This window comes from Miscanthus floridulus, chromosome 13, assembly GCF_019320115.1.
Source record: "Miscanthus floridulus cultivar M001 chromosome 13, ASM1932011v1, whole genome shotgun sequence".
In the NCBI taxonomy this organism is placed as follows: domain Eukaryota; kingdom Viridiplantae; phylum Streptophyta; class Magnoliopsida; order Poales; family Poaceae; genus Miscanthus; species Miscanthus floridulus.
Genome location: NC_089592.1, coordinates 16,871,529 through 16,891,671, shown reverse-complemented (window position 1 = coordinate 16,891,671; position 20,143 = coordinate 16,871,529). Strand labels below are relative to the sequence as shown.

General features: G+C 43.3%; 1 protein-coding gene across 1 annotated transcript; it reads left to right on the top strand.

Moving 5' to 3' along the window:
- Window positions 1-7,745: 7,745 nt before the first annotated feature.
- On the top strand, window positions 7,746-9,030 carry LOC136500927 (brassinosteroid-responsive RING protein 1-like). The gene has a single exon (XM_066496407.1). It carries the CDS (start codon window positions 7,942-7,944, stop codon window positions 8,479-8,481), a length of 540 nt encoding a protein of 179 aa, XP_066352504.1. The 5' UTR covers window positions 7,746-7,941; the 3' UTR covers window positions 8,482-9,030.
- The last annotated feature ends 11,113 nt before the right edge of the window (window positions 9,031-20,143 follow it).

Below are 20,143 nucleotides of genomic sequence, written 5' to 3'. Positions count from 1 at the left end.
ATCACTGCCTCATCAGCCACTGTAGCCGCCTGTGCAAGAGAGTTTTGCATGTGTTCAACATACTCTTCCTCCCAGTACCAGCCTGAACATCCAGTGCCATCCCACTGAAATTAAAACAAAAAATTAGAACTCTAATCACAATCATCATGAAAATAAATATAAATTAACCATAATCATCAAATGCGACAAAATAACTCACATTGCGATCCGGACACTTGTAGAAGATACGGCCCTTGTTGGGACACTCCTTCCTCACCCGGTACTCCATCATAATTTTCTGCTCACACTTGCCACATGCAATGAGAGGGAGGTCCGGCCTCAGTCGCTTTGGAACCCGATGAGAGACCGGGGACCCAGAAGCAGTTGTCATCTACTCTCTATACTCGTTTTTAATATAATATAAATTTCTCATTTTATAAACAAATAAAATTAAAAAAACTCAAATTCTCTATATCTCTAAACCATAAAGTGTGCTATGCATGCTAGAAATGAAAGCTGAATACTAGTTTTGAATAACTACTTTAACCTTCCTTCATCCAAATATGCAAACTTTAAAGTGATTTTGTGCTTAAATGACTTACAAATAAAAAAAATCCACCATAAAAAACCACATATATCTAGTCCACAAAATGAGCTATGCTACTGATGAAACATGAGAGTATAAAGTTGGTAACCTTTAGAACCGAAGAATCGATGAGGAATCGAAGAAAGACGATGAGAAAGAAGAGAGGCCGGTGATGAAGCAAGAACACTGAGCTTGAAGTGGCTCGGGCTCGGGGAGGAAGAAGGAGTATATATCAGGGGACCTTTAGTCCCGGTTTGATACAGAAACTGGGACTAAAGATCACTTTCTAGTCGCGGACGGAGCCTCCAACCAGAAGTAGACTTTTACTCCCGGTTGGAGGGACCAACCGATAGTAAAAGTTAACCTTTAGTCCCGGTTGATAGCTCCAACCGGAACTAAAGGTCCCCTACAGCAAAAGCCTGTCGCGGTAGCCGTTGGACAGGGATCTTTAGTCCCGGTTAGAGCTACCAACCGGAACTAAAGGTTTCTCTAATTCCGAGCACGAAAAATACCTGAACTAAAGCCAAATTTCGAAGTGAATCAAAGGTCGTTTCTCTACTGGTGATAATTGCTACCGTAAATTTATATGTGCTGGATGGGTGGGACTCTCTCTCAATAGTACGTGTAGATTGGTTGACATGGAAAGACACTACTACAAAAGTCAACTTCAAAAGATGAGCGTATTAGATTTTTAGAGGCGGCAATGGATCCGACCGCTTCTACTAGATCGTTTATATTACGAGCAAACAACATAGCCAGACAATCGTACCGTCGTCTTTGTAAGTAAACGTTGACGATCTGTATGATGGCGTTGACGCCCCTGGTCCGAAACTGAGAGCATGCATATGCATGATTTCATCCAGGTCCTAGACCCAAGGCTTTTCAGAGGTATATAATAGGGTCATTTACATTGGCGCGTTGTCTTCGAGAGTTTGACGTCCAAAATAATCTATGTAGATTGTATAATAAGATCGGCGATCTCTAGAAATAAAAGCCACATTCCTCTAAAGTCCTTTTTTAAGGAGTGAGGCTAGATAAAAGTAAGTAATGAGCTGAGTTTTAGAACCTTCCCATCAAAACGTAAGGAATGAAGCTTCAAAACAAAACAAAAAAACATAACGAATGGCTTTAGGTACGCAGAGCTCCAGACAAGTAGACAACACCCCCAGCAGTCGGCACTGCAACTGCGAACAGATGACATGCATTTTTTGTTTTTTTTAACGAGACGCAGTGCAGTCGTACTCCGGCGTGTCGCCCATCCATGCATGCGCTCAATTCGCTTCCACTTATCAGCCGACTTATTAGCTAGAATCTATAGTATTTTTTTTTTATAATAAATTAACTTCGATCGAGTTATCAATTTTAATACAACCAAACAAAACTGTTGGTCTAAGAGTATCTCCAAAAGTTTTTTAAGAGAATCTATAATATTTTTTTTGAAACAATCAACTCTTGCAAAGACTCAACTGCCCAGCCCGGCGCCCCTGCCCGGCCGGTGCGCGGTGATGCGTTCGTACTACGTGCCCATACGTGCACACGCATGCCTGTCCGGCCGTCTAATCATTCATTCTTCGCGTGTCGACGATCTAATCTCTTCTTGCCGTGTTTTTCATCGATGATACGATGGATACCGTGACGGGCGAGAAATCATTTTTTTTAACTTCGAGGAATTATATATAAAATAATATTAATATATATAAAATAATTAATATTATTAGATAGATCTTTGAATATATATTTTCATAATAAAATTATTTAAAGATATAAATATTGCACGTATTTTCTATAAACCTAGTTAAAGTTGCACATATCCCATAACGACTTCTATTATGGGACGGGGGAGTATATTGTATACTCCCTCCGTTCCTAAATAACTGTCATTTTTTATTTCCGTGCCATAAGTTTGACTAAATTTATATAAAAAAAATACGTGCAACATTTATATCTCTAAATAAATTTATTATAAAAATAGATTCAACGATCTATCTAATCTAATGATATTAATTATATCCCATAAACATTAATATTTTTATATATTTTTTTGAGAGAATTATATATATATATATATATATATATATATATATATATAGTTCAAATTGTTACATGGAAAACAAAAACGACAGTTGTTTAGGGAAGTGAATGCATGTGTCATGTCATGTGTGTAACCTTCACTTGATGGTCATAGGGCCGCAGGAGTAGGAGCGATGCATTAGTTTAAGGGCGAGAGAAATTTACAACTCCGGGCTCCGGCAGGTGGTTGTTCATCGTGTATCATCTCGGACCCAATTCAAAATTTCTAATTCATCGCACGAGGTGTGGTTGGACAATGAGGAGCCCTCCGGTCCCCACCGGCCGCTGCTAGCACTAGTATTCATGTACTCTCCTCTCTCGGTCCCGAATAGATTAGTTTCTCTTCGTAAAAAAAATAGTTTTTATAGATGTCTTATTAAGTTATTTTTTCATGTTAAATTAAATTTATAGAAAAAATATAGATGTTTGTGACACCAAATGAACCCACTATAAAAAAATATTTTTACATCTAGTTTAGTTTCATAAATTTGACACTCTTTTTTATATAAATTTGACTAAACTTAAAAGAGTTTGACTTAAGATAACCGTAGGAATTGATTTATAGTGAGTATATATCGAGTAAAGTATGCATGTGTCAATGTAATGTACTGCACGCATGCCTCAACATACTACTGCATAATCAGTTGAGCATTTGAGCTGCCTCGCGCTCGTTAATCTTTCTTTTAAAAGCACCTTAATTCCCCTTGTTCCACCTAATCCACGTTGAGTCTAGTTATCTGGGTGCAGTGGAGAGTGGAGACACTGCTCTCCAACAGCCACTGAACCGCCGGCGGCTGAACCCCCAATGTGGTGGCAGTAGCCCAAAGTGTGAACACTGTGACCTTCCATTTCCATGCCGCGGCTCCATCACTGCGAGTTGTATATACGGTGCACGCACATCTTTTTTTTTAAAAAAATGAAAAAACATGTTGTCTGTGTTTTTAGCCCGGAATAATAATAATAATAATAATAATAATAATAATAATAATAATAATAATAATAATAATAATAATAATAATAATAATAATAATAATAATAACACTAATTATTATTATTATTATTATTATTATTACTATTATTATTAGCGTAACACATATAGCAAATCAGGAGGGGGTACAGAGCTTCGTTGCTATGCACCGTGCGCCGTGAGGTGCTGCTGTTTGTGGGTGAATGGCTATGGATCCGGCCTAATTGCCCATCGGTTTATCCCACGCTCCTTATATATTCCGAAGATAGAGTTTACTCCCTCGATACTACAAAATGAAGTCGTTTTAGACAAGACTTAGGTTAAATATTGGGAATATAAATCATGAATAACTTTTAAGTCGTTGAGTTTGGAAATGTAAAAACCATATGTATAGATTTGTCTTGAAAAATACTTTCACAAAAATTTACATCTATCATTTTTGATAAATATATTTATAAAAATAAGTGATCAAAGTTATACTTTGGAGACCGTATCGTTGTCTAAAACGACTTTATTTATTTTTTAGTACGGAGGGAGTACAATAGAAAGCCCTGATTGGCTAGGCATGGGATACCCGAAGTTTGAAACGCACTTACCGAGGGACACATGCCCAATTATATGCGCACTCACACAGTGACGAAGCCAGCGGTGGGGCTAGGGGGGGCTCTAGCCCCCCTACCGATTCTGGACACGTGGAGTCCCCCTAAGTCATCTCTTAAAATTTTATACATATATATATTAGGTAGGAAGGGCTAAGATTAAAAGAAAATAAAAAAGCCTCTATTCTTTTGTTCAGCTCCTCCTAAATTTTTTTGTGGCTTCGTCACTGCACTCACATACACACACCACCTCGCTTCCCTTCGGGAACGATCAAAGTCTCGGTGAGGTACCTGGTTCTAACACGGGTGAGTGGGCTGAGCGCTTCATCTCCCTACCATCGAGTTGAAAGCTCATTCTCCAGACAAGGGCAAATAATCATTAGCAGAGTTTATTTACTACATTTCCATTCATTCTCAGCGAAAATGTCTAAAGCTATGACATTTAAACATCTATTTACCTTAGTATATGATCTCCCTTGTGTCATAATGATAGTGCAACAACATCCAGAACCACGCACACAAGCATCTCAAGAGTCTTTCTTAGACTTACTCTCTAAATCATCATTTGGCGAGTCATTTGAACAAAAACCGTTCTCCATATCTTTCCACCCTCCAACAACTTCTCTATATCTTGTGCGCACTCTAGACAGCCAAACCCGCTCAGAATAGAGGATGAATATGTTTGGAGACACCATTCAAAAAATTGTTGGAGGATTTTTTTTCCAACAAAACCTCTATTTATATCAATTAGAAAGGATATAAAGAGACTTTAGGGTTACTCTAATATGTCCCTGGAAAGTAGCTTATATAAAAGAAGTAAGTAAATTGTTTTTTCTACTCTCAGAGATACCATCTCCATTTCAAATTATAAGACGTATTGTCTTAGATACATAATTTTTGCTACGTACTTAGATGTACGCTATGTCTATATATATAACAAAAGTAATGTATCTAAAAAGCAAAAAAAAACCTGTTATAATTTGGAATAAACTGCATGACCCAGATAAGAGTATCTCGCCTCTATGCAGTCATATCCTAGAATTTGCCTGTATTAATTGGTCTTATGTTACGCCGTTAGGCGATAAGCGCAGTTAATAATAAGAGAGTCGCTAAATTACAGGCGCCTGATTTTTTTTTCTTTCTTTTTAGGCGACGAACTTCATCCATCTAATCTAAATCCAACGATCACTACTCATCCTCATCCTTAGGACCGGGCACCTTCTCCCTTGCTGCTAGTTTATCTTCGCTTCTAGGCACCCGTACGATAGGAAATGTGTAATAATAATGGTATGCATAATTTTACTGAGAAGAACAATGGCCCCGTTCGCTTGTCTTAAAATTCGCATTGTTCGGTTTCTTTTTTCAGCCGGAACGATGTTTTTCTCTCACAACAATTCAGCCGGAACAGTATTTTAACTTGTTTTTCGATCAAATTCAGCCAAGCGAACGGGGCCAATGGTTCGACAATTTCGAACTAGTGGCAATCAAAAAAAGTCTAGTGTATCTAGTACTAGTAATGATTCTGAAACTAGTACTAGATACCTGTCGGTGGACAGGCAGCCGGCGCGAGTTCGATTCCTGTGAACCGCACTCGTGTCTCTCACCGGGGTTTGTCCCCAATTAAATTCCGTTGCCTCTCGCGTGAAGCTACAAAGGAAATGCGACGCGCCTCGTCGTCTACAGGTTTACGGACCTGGTGATCTCAAGAAGGACGCGATCCAGTGATCTGAGTATAGTTGTAGGTTTGCTTGTGTACGTGTGGTGTGAGTGTGGTGTGTGTAGGGTTGGTATGTGTCTGTACATGAGCAGATACTACAGTTGTACCCAGATAAGAGGCAAAAAAAAAAAAAAAAAAAGTAATGATTCTGAAACGGACACAACATTGTCACTTTGGAGACTCAAATGGTAGTACCACGTCTCGTCTCTTTTTTCTCCTCCTCCCCACTGCTACTACTACTACCAGGCCACCACCCACCACCAATCTGTGCGGCACCACGGCACGCAGGCAGCCCCCGCGTCTCGTACGTGCTGCACATACCTGGGCTTGGTTTCTTTCCTGATGTGAGCATGCATGAGCGTGAGGCCGTGGCGGCCCTACCGCACACATGCCTTGCCCTGCCCATCGTCCACCCATCTCATCAATCATACTCATCACCCACCACCGTGCGTGCATGCATGCGCCCATCACCCATGTCCATCGTCTGCCATGCATGCACGCACCTCCTCAGCAGCAGGCGCCGTCCTTTGCTCCTGCTCCTCCCCACCCCTTCCAAACCAAACCCAACACCGTCCGTGCAGTGCGTGCCGAAAGGACAAGATTCTCTTACTACGCATCATCATCGAACGGAGGAGAGCACGGACGGCGACGACGCCGGCGGCGAGCTGCCCCCCGTCGGTGGGCCGCAGTCACGCAACGCAACGCGACTACGCGAGCAGCCGGCCGCCGCCTGCCAACCAAACGAGCACACATGGACGACGGTGGGTGGAGGAGGACGCAGGGCAAGCAGGCAGGCGGTGCCAAACTGCCAACCAGACCGGCGCTCACCACCAGCTAGGCCTTATTTAGATCACCTCCAAATTTCAAGTTTTTTCACTCTCTCTCTATCATATCAATTTTTAGCTGCTTGCATGGAGCATTAAATATAGGTAAAAAAAATAACTAATTACACAGTTTAGTTCGAAATCACGAGATGAATCTTTTAGGCTTAGTTGATCTATGATTGGACAATATTTACCAAATAAGACGAAAGTGCTATAATTTATCGGGTTGAAATTATTTGCAATCTAAACATGGCCCTAATTAAATAAAGGGGAGTCCGTCCGTCCGTCCTGGCGTCACGCACAGCAGCAGTCAAGCCGAGAATCCCACGACAACACATGTGTGCGTGTACGTGCAACCCATATAAACAGCGCGCAAATGCTACGCGTACCAAACAAGATTCCTCCGGGAAACGAAAACATATTGTAGGACATGATGGTCTCGGTCTTGTATGTACCCAACGTTCCCACCTGGAGAAGTATATCTTCTCCCCTGCAGCCTAGCTTGCTCTTAAATCTTAGTGATACGAGAAAAAAAATCACAAGTGATCGAATTAGTGTAAACTAACCTCGTACCATAGATCTCTTGTGAGCCTAAGAGTGAAACGGGAAAATAATCGATTTTGACTTTCAAGATAGGATAATGACGACGACGACGACGACGATGAAGTCAGGCTCACGCTCACCTTATAGTGTCAACTATGCAAGAGGTATATGTGCTATTACAGGCGTCGTGTATCATTGAAATTTGTCGTCCTAGTAATAAACGGTTGCTGTCACGGCCAGACAAAAGCCTATAAAATTCACTTCCATTAGGGTGCAACGTTTGCTGTCACGGCGAGACAAAAAAACAAGGCCTGTGAGTTTTTTCTCAACCGTGCACGTCGCTGGTCCGCCGTCGCTTGCTCGGTGGTGGCTCCGCGCGCATGTGACACGCCTTGTTTGTGCGCATAGCATTGCTCTTATTAGGTAGAGCCCTCCTCCTCCAAACATAGGTGCCCCCAAAACAAACCCTTGTTTCGGCCCTTCTCTCTTATATATAGACCCCACACCAGCCTCCCTCTTCTTCCTCCTCCCCCATTCTCTCTCTCTACCATTTCTCTCTCTTCTAGTAGTCTAGAAAAAAAGAAAGAAGAAAAAAAAGAAAGGAGGCAGCTAGGCAGAGGCAGCAGCACGCGCGTGCGCACGTCGCCCGGCCGGCCATGGGGTTCCCGTCGGTGTGCTACTGCGTGATCCTGCCGCAGCCGCTGATCCTGGTGCTGCAGCTGCTGGACTTCCTCCGGCACGCCGTGCTGCTCTGCCTCTCGTCGCTGGGCCTCGCGGCGCCGCCGGCCACCGACGACCACCCGGCCTACGCGGCCCCGCCGCCGGCCGACCTCTGGGCGCTGCAGCCGTCGTCGTCCCTGCTGCTGCAGGCGCCGGCCGTGGCGGCGCCGCCCCATCTGCTGGCGCCGCCCACGCCGGCCGCCATCAAGGCCCGCCTCCCCGCCGTCCGGTACGCCGACCTCCTAAGGTCCCGCCGCGCCGCGTCCCCGGCCGTCTGTGCGGTGTGCCTGGGCGCGCTCGAGGCGCGGCACCGCGTCCGCGAGCTCGGCAACTGCGCGCACGCCTTCCACAAGGCCTGCATCGACAAGTGGGTCGACAAGGGCCAGGCCACCTGCCCGCTCTGCCGCGCCCTCCTCCTCCCGGACCCCAGCAGCGCCGGCGACGGCGAGCTCGCCTCCTCCCCCTTCTCCTTCTGAACCCGCGCCCGCTTAAACCAACCAAGCAAGTGAAGGCACACGGCCGGGCCGGCGGCCGATTGGGAGGCAGAGCAAGGTCAGTAAGTACTAGCTACACCTACCTACAGTACCTGCTAGCTGATGAGATGAGCCCCGTCGTACGGCCGGCCGGCCCGGTCCAGTGGTCCATCCATCGTCCATGGATCCATCCGAGCTTTAATTTGTTTCTTGGAAGCAATGAAACGGAGGAGGAGAGAGAAGAGAGGAGGTGTCAGTGAGCGTGAGGTGGTGTAGTATTATTGGTCGGTGAGGCACTAATTATGAGGAGGACAGGGATGGCTACCTGCATTGGACCTGGTGAATGAACGAACGCATAGATCCATCACTCTCTCGGTCTCTCTCTCACTCCCTTTTGTTTATTATTATTATTAGTTTCTTTTATTTCCATGGTTCCTCTTATATTATTATTAGCTTAATTTGTGAGGGGAACCAAAGAGAGATGTACAATGTACATAGCAGCTGCCTCCACTTGACAATATTATTGGAATGGAACAAATAATTTGTCTCTCACATGCATTGCCAACAACAAAAGTAATCTGTGTGTGTACATATGTGCTTGAGCTGTGCTCCCCCTGTTGTGTGATGTCATTAGCATACTGCAATTTGGCTGGTTGTGTCTGTAGCATGATGTATGCATGGGTGATGGGTGTATCTCTAATTGATATGCCCCTCTCATGTTCGGTGATTAGGGGCCTCTCTGGTCTCTCAAGAGCTGTGTTACGGTGTAGGGGGGACAATCAGGATATGAGCCTTGCTTAACGCGACGTGCAAGTGCGCCACTAGCCTCCTGGGGGTATACGTAGGCACGATGTTTACCATAGTACTTGTTACTTGTTAGTAATAATTCATTAATAGCATGTTCGTTTGGCTGTGGCTTATCGTAAACGATCGTAAATTTCTAGCCGGAACAGTATTTTTCTCTCACACAAATCAGTCAACAGTACTTCTTCACGAACCAGCCAACCGAGCAGACTATAGTGTGCTTAGACCTATAGTGTGCTTGGACCCTAGCTAGCAGTACATGTAGCAGTAGTAGTAATAATAATGTAAAATATATAGAAGCTGATGTAAAAGGGTTTAATATTGGGAAAACTATTCCCTATGTTGCAAAAATGTGGGCCATTTAAATTTTGTTCCTAGTCAAACTTCTCTAACTTGTACGAAGGTTACAGAAAAAATCAGCAACATCCAAAACATCAAACTAGTTTCACCAAATCCACCGTGATATATCTCTTGATAGTGCATTATTTGGTATTGCAGATATTAATATATTTCTACAATACTTATTAGTTATAACTAGAGAAGTTTAACTTAAATAAAAAGTAAAGACTTGCATTTTAAGGCGCAACAGAAGTTTTTCATATGTCACGATTGAAGGTGGAGGTTGTCTTCTAATATAAACTTTGCTCACTATAAACTCCCGCACCGGAAAAAAGAACACTTTTTTTTTCTCTAGTTTCGGGGTTATTGTTTGGAAATTTACAGGTTTGCTTGCTCAGCGTGCAATAATACAGGCTTTTTTTGAGGTTGGTAGTTCAAATAAAGCGACTCTTGTCTCGCTTGGCAATTGGCGTGCATACGAGACTATCTCCAACAACAATAACCAAAGGCCATGTTCGTTTTTCTTATAATCCATCTTTTTAAGTTTATTTTTTTAGTTAGAATAGTGTTTTTCTTTCGCAACGAATCAGCTGAAACAGTGTTTCGACTTGTTTTCCAGCGAAACGAACGGGACCAAAATACAAGACCCATTCAACGTTTGGGTAGCGCTACAGTCAAATGGTTCAATACCCATTCGACATCATCTCCAACAACAAGACTCAAAAGAGAATCCTTTCTGTAAATGAGTTTTTTAGAGAGATGATACTTATATTTGAGTTGCGCCTCTCGAACAACTTAAAATAAATCTTCCATATAAATATTCTGTTGGAGACTAATTTGATATCTTCGTCTATCTATTTTAGAAAAGGAGAATGGCTCGCTCGCGATGATGATAAAATCCCAGTCAAACAATAGAGTGGTCAGACTCTGGTAGTCCAAAAGCAGTGAAGACCTGCACTGCACAATAGGACAGAGCCTTGTTCGCACCCTTTCGGTAGCACAATGCATGTGCGTGTTCTCGGCCTGGCCTAGCGGCCTGCCTCGGCCTGCAAGCGGAAAACGAAGCAGGGTGACAGGCCCATCTAGACTTTTGGCCCTCTCTTTTCCGGCACCAATTCAATACTGGAGTACGTACCTCCTCAGGTCCTCGTACCAGCGGTGCATGTTCAGAACCGGATGATGCGCAGCGTTGAGCTTTTGCTGAAACCAGCGAATTCACGGCACGTTCGGTAGCTGGCATTTGGCTTATAAGCCTTTAATTTATCAGTCAAATAATATTTTTCTCTTATATCAAATCAGTCAACAGTACTTTCAGCCATGACTTATAAGCCAATCAACCGAAATGAAAAGACTGTCAACCCCAGCAGCAGCTACAGGGGTTTGCACTTCATCTTGAACTGCCGCCGCTGCCCCACTAGCTAGCTACCACACAATAGACTCAGCCATGTTTGGCTGCTCATATAAGCCAACTTATCAGATATGTTATAATATTTTTTTCTCTCAACACATCAGTCATATAAATCAGCACAAACGGCTTATAGACCAGCCGAACAAGGCTTAAGCTCAGACGCAACATAGACATTGCTTGTGGAAGAATATGCGAGATACTGAGAAATCAGTTGAGGACGTGTTTAGTTCCAAACCCAAATTCTCAAAAAGTGCTATAGTAGCCATCACATCGAATCTTGCGATACGTGTATGGAGCATTAAATGTAGATGGAAAAAAAAAACTAATTGCATAGTTTGGTTGAAAATCGCGAGACGAACGTTTCGAGCCTAATTGGTCCATGATTGAACACTAATTGTCAAATAAAAACGAAAGTGTTACAGTAGCCCAAATTCTAAAATTCGGCCAACTAAACACGGGCTGAGTGGAGGGACATTGAAAAATTCAAAGAAGAAGAAGACTGATTTATTATTATGTTGTGAACTGTCTTCGAAAAAGAGAAAATTCTCATGATAAATATAATTGGTGTGAATCTTGGCTAAAAACACTGTTCTGGCTGAATTGTTGTGAGAGAAAAATATAGTTCCGGCTGAAAAAACGAGCTGAACAAGCCAAATACGGGGTAAGCCGAATGGGGGCATTGTTTACAACTTTTACAGCCATTTGTTACTACCAGATCTAGCCTCCGTCTATTTAAAACAATCTCTCAAAACTTATTTCGAAGAAAGGCACGACAACTTATTGCTAAGCCTATTAGACGCTCGGCAAACATCCATTCCTAGCGAAGCTCTCCGCCGCCGCGGTCTCCAACTCCAACATACAACTCGTCTATTTCAAACTTGGTCTGTCACATTCCTTTTGGAGGATGGTCTAGAAGTCAGTCTGTGGCCTTAAGAATAATTTGCAAATAAGAATTGTTTCGGTCAAATAATACACCGTTTCTACTTAACCTAACAGACCAAAAATTGCAAATGCTCTCACATGTTTGAGATCGAATTTTTTAGTCTAATTGGTGAAGCCAAAACCCTTAAAAATAATTGTCATATTACTTGGCGGCTGTAAACCAGGTACAACTTGAAGGGCTCTTCAAATAATTTTTGCAACATGTGACAATAACCACCTCAAATAAGAACATAGTTTTAAATAGCCAGCTATTGAAAATAGCGGCAACTTTTTTTGAACAGCTATGAGGCTATAGGGGCGCTACGACATATAACGTTTTTTATAAAAAAACATGAAAAACACCAATAATTAATGAAAAAACATGGTAAATATGAAATACAAGTCTATGTAATATTATTAATATGACATTACAACATGATTCATGAAAGTCTAGTGTTTAATTATCTAAAATACCAAATTAGTAGCAAATGATAAGTAGAAAATTGTCGATATTTCACCACCGATAGCCTGCCACGGGGGTACCCGGGGCAGTTTGTTCGGGCTTCAGTGTATGCTGAACTCGACGGTAAACGCAAGAGACAGTCGATTTATCCTGGTTCGGGCCCTCGACCGTGATCGAGTAATAGCCCTACGTCCAATTCGGCGTTAACCTTTGCGTTGGATTGATTGTCTAGTGTTCTCTCTCTAGGAACCCCGCCCTCCTTTATATAGTCAGGAGGCCAGAGTCCTAGTCGGTTTATAATGAGAGTTCCTAGTATGATTATAGAATACTACTACTACTAAGATTACATGGAAATAATCCTAGTTGGACTAGATCTTCTTCCTTCCTTAAGGGGTATCCCATGGGTCCCGCATCGATAAGCCCCCGAACACTTCATGGTTGAGCTGTGGAAGCCTCGTCTTGTTCCTTCAGGTCTTGCCGAGTAGGAACAAGCGTCGTCCGAGTGCTTTCTTGAGTGAAACTATGTAGCGTTTCTTGGAATCTTCGAGTGGTGTGTGCTTTTTTGACGAAAAAAATACTCCCATCTTGGTGTAGCCCCCGAGCCTCTTGCTATTTAAAATAAGGAGCTGGAGGGTCTTGTTTTGAAATTGCTATGATTCTTCGTCGAAGGGCTCCCCAGCATATACCCGGGTTCTTTATAAAAAAGAACTCGGATATAGATCGGTCCGGGTTCTTTTTGTCTTGAGGCCTTGAAGTGGTCTTGTCTTGAAGAAGTCTCCTTGGTGACGTGCGCTTTTTCGAAGAAAAAAGTGTACTCACTAAGTGTAGCCCCCGAGCCTCTTGCTATTTGGAACAAAAAATTGGAGGGTCTTGAATCTTATGTTTTTTTAAAACTCCTGTCTTGAAGAATTCTTCTGAGTGATGTGCGCTTTTTTGAAGGAAAAGTACACTCACTGAGTGTAGCCCTCGAGCCTCTTGCTATTTGAAACAAAGAGTTGAAGGGTCTTGAATCTGAGTTGTTCAAAGAACTGAAAACCTCTCCTGTTGCAGCCCCCAAGCATATATCTGTGTTGTTTTATTAAAAAAGAACTGAACTTGGCATATTCTTTGATAGTCTGCTTGTGTCAGACGTAGTTGTATTGTGGTGGTTGAGTGTAAATGTTGTTTGTTCACATAGTGTTGGTATATTCTTCCAAATATGCTTGTTCTTGAGTATTGTTCCTTCACCCCTGAGTCCTCTTTCATTGAATTCTATCTTTTTACTGTGTCCTTTGTTAGGTTTGTTCCGTTGGTGCTCCCGGTCCATGTGCACCGCTTCTTTGGTCTATAAATACCCTCCTGATGTGTTGTTTTGATTCATCAAGCATTTTGTTGCATGGTTTGAAATCTCTGTGGTCATGAATATGATAGTTTCTGAAGTAGGGGTACCCAGGGCAGTTTGTTCGGGTTTCAGCGTATGCGGAACTCGACGGTTTGAAATCTCCGTGGTCATGAATATGTTTGTTCACGAGTTTTATCAAAATGAGATAATCAATTTATAAGAGGAGGAATGCATGATATGAATGAAACGCACAAATAATATGATGTATGTATGTGCCATACGTTCTCACAAACTTATGAAATAAATAACTTCTAGCGATGAATTCGGTGGCATACAAACGATCTCTCAATGCATATCTAATACGTTCTACACGATAACGTTGTTATGTACCTGCAGAAGATTCATTTCAGCCCAATTCCCAATAAATGCATAAAAGCAGTAAATTTTATCTACACGCTCTACACGAATCCCTAGATACGTGTACAACGGTAGTAACTACCCGAACCATTGTCCTATTGACGGCATCGCCTCAACAGACGGAATACCCACACATGAGATATCTTCATAAAACATGCGTAGAACATGTAATTACTCCAGCATCATATAAGCATTCACCCTAGATCGACAGTGTATCCAATCATGCTCTCACAACTCACACTTACCGAGGCGTAGAGGTAAATGATCCATACATTACCACTCAAACAAATGGCACTCATACAATAGCACGTCGTATGAGCAACGAAAGATAAATATGATGCAAGAACCCCAAGTCAGTGCTTAATTAAGCTACCTAGAGTCCTTAACTGGGCATAAAGGATATGACCACTGGCACACTTTTTAGTTTGAAAATCACGTTTTTCAAATGCCTTTTTGTTTTAAATACACTTGTGAACAGTAACACGCTAAACCATGCTCTGATGCCAGCTGTAACAAAACCGACCAATTATACGAAATTAAGTAAGAAAATCATCCGCTAGAGCAGACGATTTAGCAAACTTAAGCCCGTATAACCCGGTAGACCGTGAAATCACGAATGATTTCAAACCAACTCACATCCTAGCCAAGATCGTAATAAGTTTAGCGGTCACCATCATATATTACATAAAAGTTCGCATCGTAGATACATCAGAGTTTAAACATAGTTATTACAAAACGAGTTCAAATAGAAGTAGCGGAAGCCATTTGTTCAAAACCACACACACTCACACGGAGTTCAAATACAGTGCCAGCTAATGATCATCTCCAACAAAAGTATCAGACGAGATGTAAAGAATGACCATGCCCATGGTCCTAAGCATCACCCATCGCAGGATAAAGGCAGTTGATACAGTAGCCGTAATACATCTGCCTATCTACAACAAGTGGGAATAAAACCCTGAGTACGAGAAGGTACTCAGCTAGACTTACCCGACATAACCGACAATAAAGTGACACCAAGGATTATGAAGGGCTTTATAGTAGGGTGACTGACTCATTTGCAAAAAGAGGCATTTTTAGTATTTCAAGAACCTTTCCAAAAGCATTATTATCAAGTTAATTATTATTAACCTGTCGACTATATTTGCACCTATACTAGAGCAAGCATGTGATTAAGCAAATAATGATAACCAATGATCATTAACAACTTCCATAATGTCATATTCATTATAACTGTCCAAGGGTTCCATCAACATTACTACGATAAAGTCACTCAAGTCAAGTGCTCACTATCCAGGAGCGATGTCGATTCGAATCGATTCCTAACCAGCCGGTGATTTATTTCTTATACAAACCTCACTCACCCGCTAAAGTGAGGTATTGGTCACCGAGTCAACTATCCAGGAATCTCGAGTTTGCCAGGAACCACATGTACCCAGAGGCCGACCGACTGCACTTTGGTCTTATCATCTTGCCCCCGTGTCCTACCACACCTGCTCCAGCACAGTGCGCTGCGGGCAATCTACTTGGCCCGAATAATCTTCCAGCTTCGTGGTCGAAAGGTACTTTATTCGGCCAGCTAAATGTAAGGCATGCGTTCAACATGACTCGAGGCCCAACAACGGTCAGTCCTTAATCGACACAAACGGAAAGCACTACAATCCAAAACTCTGTAAGTCTCCGTCCGGTCTTAACTTCATTTAACACTTAGTTATACTATGACTACATAGTTATCCAAGCAGATCTAGGTAACCACCTATAGCTCGTAGGTGATAGGAAATCACCCAACTTCTATCGATCTAAGCCAGCTAAGCATTGACTCGACTGTGGATACCAGGGTAACAAGGATATAGTATAACAAAGGTAGACAAGGTATAATGCAGCAATGATTGTAAACAACTCCTGAACGTAATGCATCAATTAAAGTAAATCAATTAATTAATAATTGCAAACCGGGGAGAAAATGCTCCGGGGCTTGCCTCTCTCGAAGGAGCTCGGGCGGTGATCGGGGCACTCCGGAAGTTCCTCAACGTCCTCCTCATCGGCTTCAGTCACTTCCTACGGCTGTACCTCAAGCTGCTCCTTAGGCTCCTCGGGTATGATGACTGGGCTCTCGGTTTGTGATCCTATATGATGCATGTGCGTAAGTGCTTATGCAAAAAGTGCATCGGATGAAATGAACACAATGGATATGCTTGAATGCAAGGTAGTCAACATCATCCAAGAACATATACTACAAGCACATGTCATCTACTGCATTCTCTTCTACTACTAATATGCTAAGTCAACACATCTCATTAAATGCTTCAAAGATACACCAAAGCTTCACTAATTTCTTAATCATACATAAAGCAACACTTGATTAAACCATAATTAATAATAGGTTTGAATAGCAACATCTATTTTTATTGCTTAGAAAAATCTTAGAAAATTACCATAGCACAGTACTACCCTAAGTAGTCTACCATCAGATTTTTATGACATTTGGATGAGTGGATTAGCCTACACAAAAATAACAAGCTATGGCAAGATTATGAACATGAAAATACTTTGTACTGTGAAAAGTGTCAAACAATAGATAAAATATTTTTCTCATGTTTTACACAACAAATAATCACTGTACAAAAATTATCACATGCATGTTTTATACAAATTTTGCTCTCTAGCAAAAATAACAAAAATCAGCCACTAAAGGCACTTGAACTACATCTCATAATTTTTCTACAAGACATGCATGGCATATATTTTTCCTAGGAAGTACATTATACAAGAAGAGTAACAAACTTGGAATCGTATTTTTCTAAAGCATATTGGTTTTACTACACATTTTACAAGATATCAGCAATATCAAGGATTAAATAAAGCTCTACAGAAAAGTATCTCAAAAATGACATACAATATTTTTATCATGTAGATCTGGTGACAAGAAACCTAGCAAAATTTATTTCAACAAATTTGGAGCCAAAATGAGTACACAAACATTTTCCAAAGTATTTCTCTTTCCAAATAATAAAAGAAAACTGAAAACGTATTTTTCCTATTACTACTGGGCCGGCGCGTGGAAACAACTAGCCCACGGCCACTTTCGCTCTACGCAGACCGAGCGAAGGGGAGGGCGGTGGCCTGGCTCAGGGCTTCGGCCCAAGCCATCCTGGCCCAGCTCGGCCGAGGCGAAGGAGCCACGCCACGCCGGCGTTCCAGACGCCACGGCGGCACGGGCGCTGCTAGTGGGCCGACGGCCGTTGCCGGCCAGGTCCAGGCAAGCAGGCGAGCGCGCAGGGTCCACAAGAGAGTGCCGAACCTGAGCAGGCTACACAAAAGGATGGAGGAGGGAAGGAGGACGCGTTCCACAGCGGGCCAAGCATGACGGCGCCATGACCGACGGCGGCGAAACGCGCAAGACGCTATACCTTTGGCTCAAAAGGTGTCACAGCCGTGAGCACCAGGTGCCGGGGAGCGAGGCGGAGCTATGTGCGCTTGATTGCGGGCAGTGGTGGAGCATCGGCGGCGAATTTTGCCGGCGGGGCTGCGGTGGCGTTCGGTGGCGAGAGCTTCCGCGGAGCTCTGAACTGGAGAGAAGGAGGAGGAGACGGGATGGCATACGGGGTGGAGTGGCGTGCGTGCGCTCAGACAACTTTGAAGGCGGAGCACAGGGAGGGTGAGGCAGGTCGGGGCTGCTGCGCGGCGTGCGTCGCCGGCGCATGGCGGCCACGCGGCGAGCGCGCCCTGACGCAGTCGGGCGCGGCGCGCGGGAACGGCGCGGCGCAGCGCTGAGGCAGGCCAGGCGAGCGAGTTGGGCTAGGCCACGGTGAAGACGCAGCGCGGGACGGCATGGAGCGTGGGCCGGCTTCGGCTGGCGGGCCAGAAAGGAGGCGGCGGCCCGTGAAAGGAGAAAACCCTTTTTCAAATTCTATTTTCAAAAAATTTTCAAATACCAGTTTTCAAATATCATTTTGAGTAAGAAAATGACATCTTTTGAAAATATCCCAAAAATAAAAGTTGCTTAGAATTTAATCCTCTACAACTTTGCTTTAGGGACCAACTAAAAATTTTGCATAGATTTTGAATTGGGAAACAAAAGCTAAATAGGGAGAATTCTTGACCATTTTCAATAAAGATTTTAAATGCATATTTTGTCAAAAGCTTGAATACAAACTTTGCTCCAAAAATTGTGCTAAATAATTCTAGATGATTTACAATTATAACCAAACATGTTTTACTAACCTAGCAAGCATAATTAGGGCAAAAACAACTCTAAACAAGTGTATGCAATATTCATGTTTCACGAGCATGTTTCATACGTTTCGAAGCATGGTTTTAGTTAATTTACATAGTTAGGCATGGATACTTAGGATGCTTGATGATGCACAATATGCATGATTTGCAGTGCCTAAATGCTGGCATAACACCGGGGTGTTACAGTGTGCGCCCGCGCCCGACACCTCTCCCACCCCCTCCTTCCCTCTCTCTCCCCGACAATCCTCCATGTCTCCCTCTCTCTCCCCGGCGCCAACAAGCTCCTCCCCAGCGACCTCCTCCCGACGACCCCACCCACGCCCCAACGACATCCTCTAGGAGAGCACCACCCACGCGTGAGCTCGCCAGCCATGGTGGATCCCCTGAGGTAGGCCTCCTCCTCCTCCTCTAGATCTGCCAGTTAGGATTCCGATGAGCTCTTCCCCTCTTCTTCTTTAACTCCGGCGGGTATAGAAGGGGCCGCTCGGAGAAGGCAGGTAGGCCAGACGTTGAGGATGGTGGCCGGGCGGTTTAGGGGAGCTAGTGGTGGTTGGGACGGCCGGTCCAGGTCGGTGTGGGAGAGACTCGTTGGAGTTGGAGAAGATGGCAGCTCGCCAGAGCTGGAGACGATGGCGACAATGGGGGGATGGGGAGGGAAAGAGGGCGGCCGCCACGACCGGGTGTGCCAACACCCGGTTGTTTGATAGACCGACTCAATTAAAAGTTTAAAACCCACCACACACACATGCAACAAATCCCAAACCGTCGTCACCACTCTTTTATATGACATGCAAGAGGCCATTTTATATTAACTTTTAGAGTAAAATACACCGTAGGTACAATAACTTTTGGTGGTGTCATCTAGGTCTATCAACTTTCAAACTGCATTTTTTGATCCATTAATTTTTGGTGGTGTGTCATCCAGGTCCATCAAATTTCAAACTATATTTTTAGGTCCATTAATTTTTGATGGTGTGTCATCCCGGTCCATCAATTTTTAAATTATATTTTTGAATCCCTAAACTTTTTAGCTGATTTACCATAGGTCCATACCCCTTCGTTTAGCGAATAGATCTGACATGGCATGCTAAAAACACACAGCCACCATGGAGTACAGAACGAGATCACCATCCGGAGATAATCTTCAATACGAAGAACCTGATGGGATCACCATCTAGGTTTTTTCAAGCGGTGGTTCGACGGTGAATAAACTCCACAATAAAATCAAGTCTAATCTATTCGGTACAAGGCCGAAGGCCACAGGTATAGGCACGCAGGCTACCTGACCCAAACAAAACTTGGACTCCACCAGCCCAACTAGAACTGATTGACCCTGAGTCCCTAATTCGGCTAACATGGCACGTCCAAACGCAGCCGCCAATTTGATTCACGTACACAGGTGCATGTAGGCACTAAAAACTAGATGCTAGATAAAAGATCGTGTATCACAACTGGATAGGAAACTAATGCATGGAAATAATAAAATACTACGGCATGGATGCTAATCACGTTGAGAAAATTCTATTGATGATCTCTGTTGATGCAAAAGTAATCTGCAAACACAAAGGGCTAATACCCGAATCGATATCCAAAGCGTGCCAGTCGATTTGACCTGCTAATCGACAAGGATGAAGATACCAACACTTTGGTCCTGACAACAGCGATATGCCCGGAAGTCACGGCCAAGAGGTGCTCACGCGGAACTCAAGGATCGCCGAAGGTCGCACTGAAGCGATGCAGCTCGCCGAATCAATGA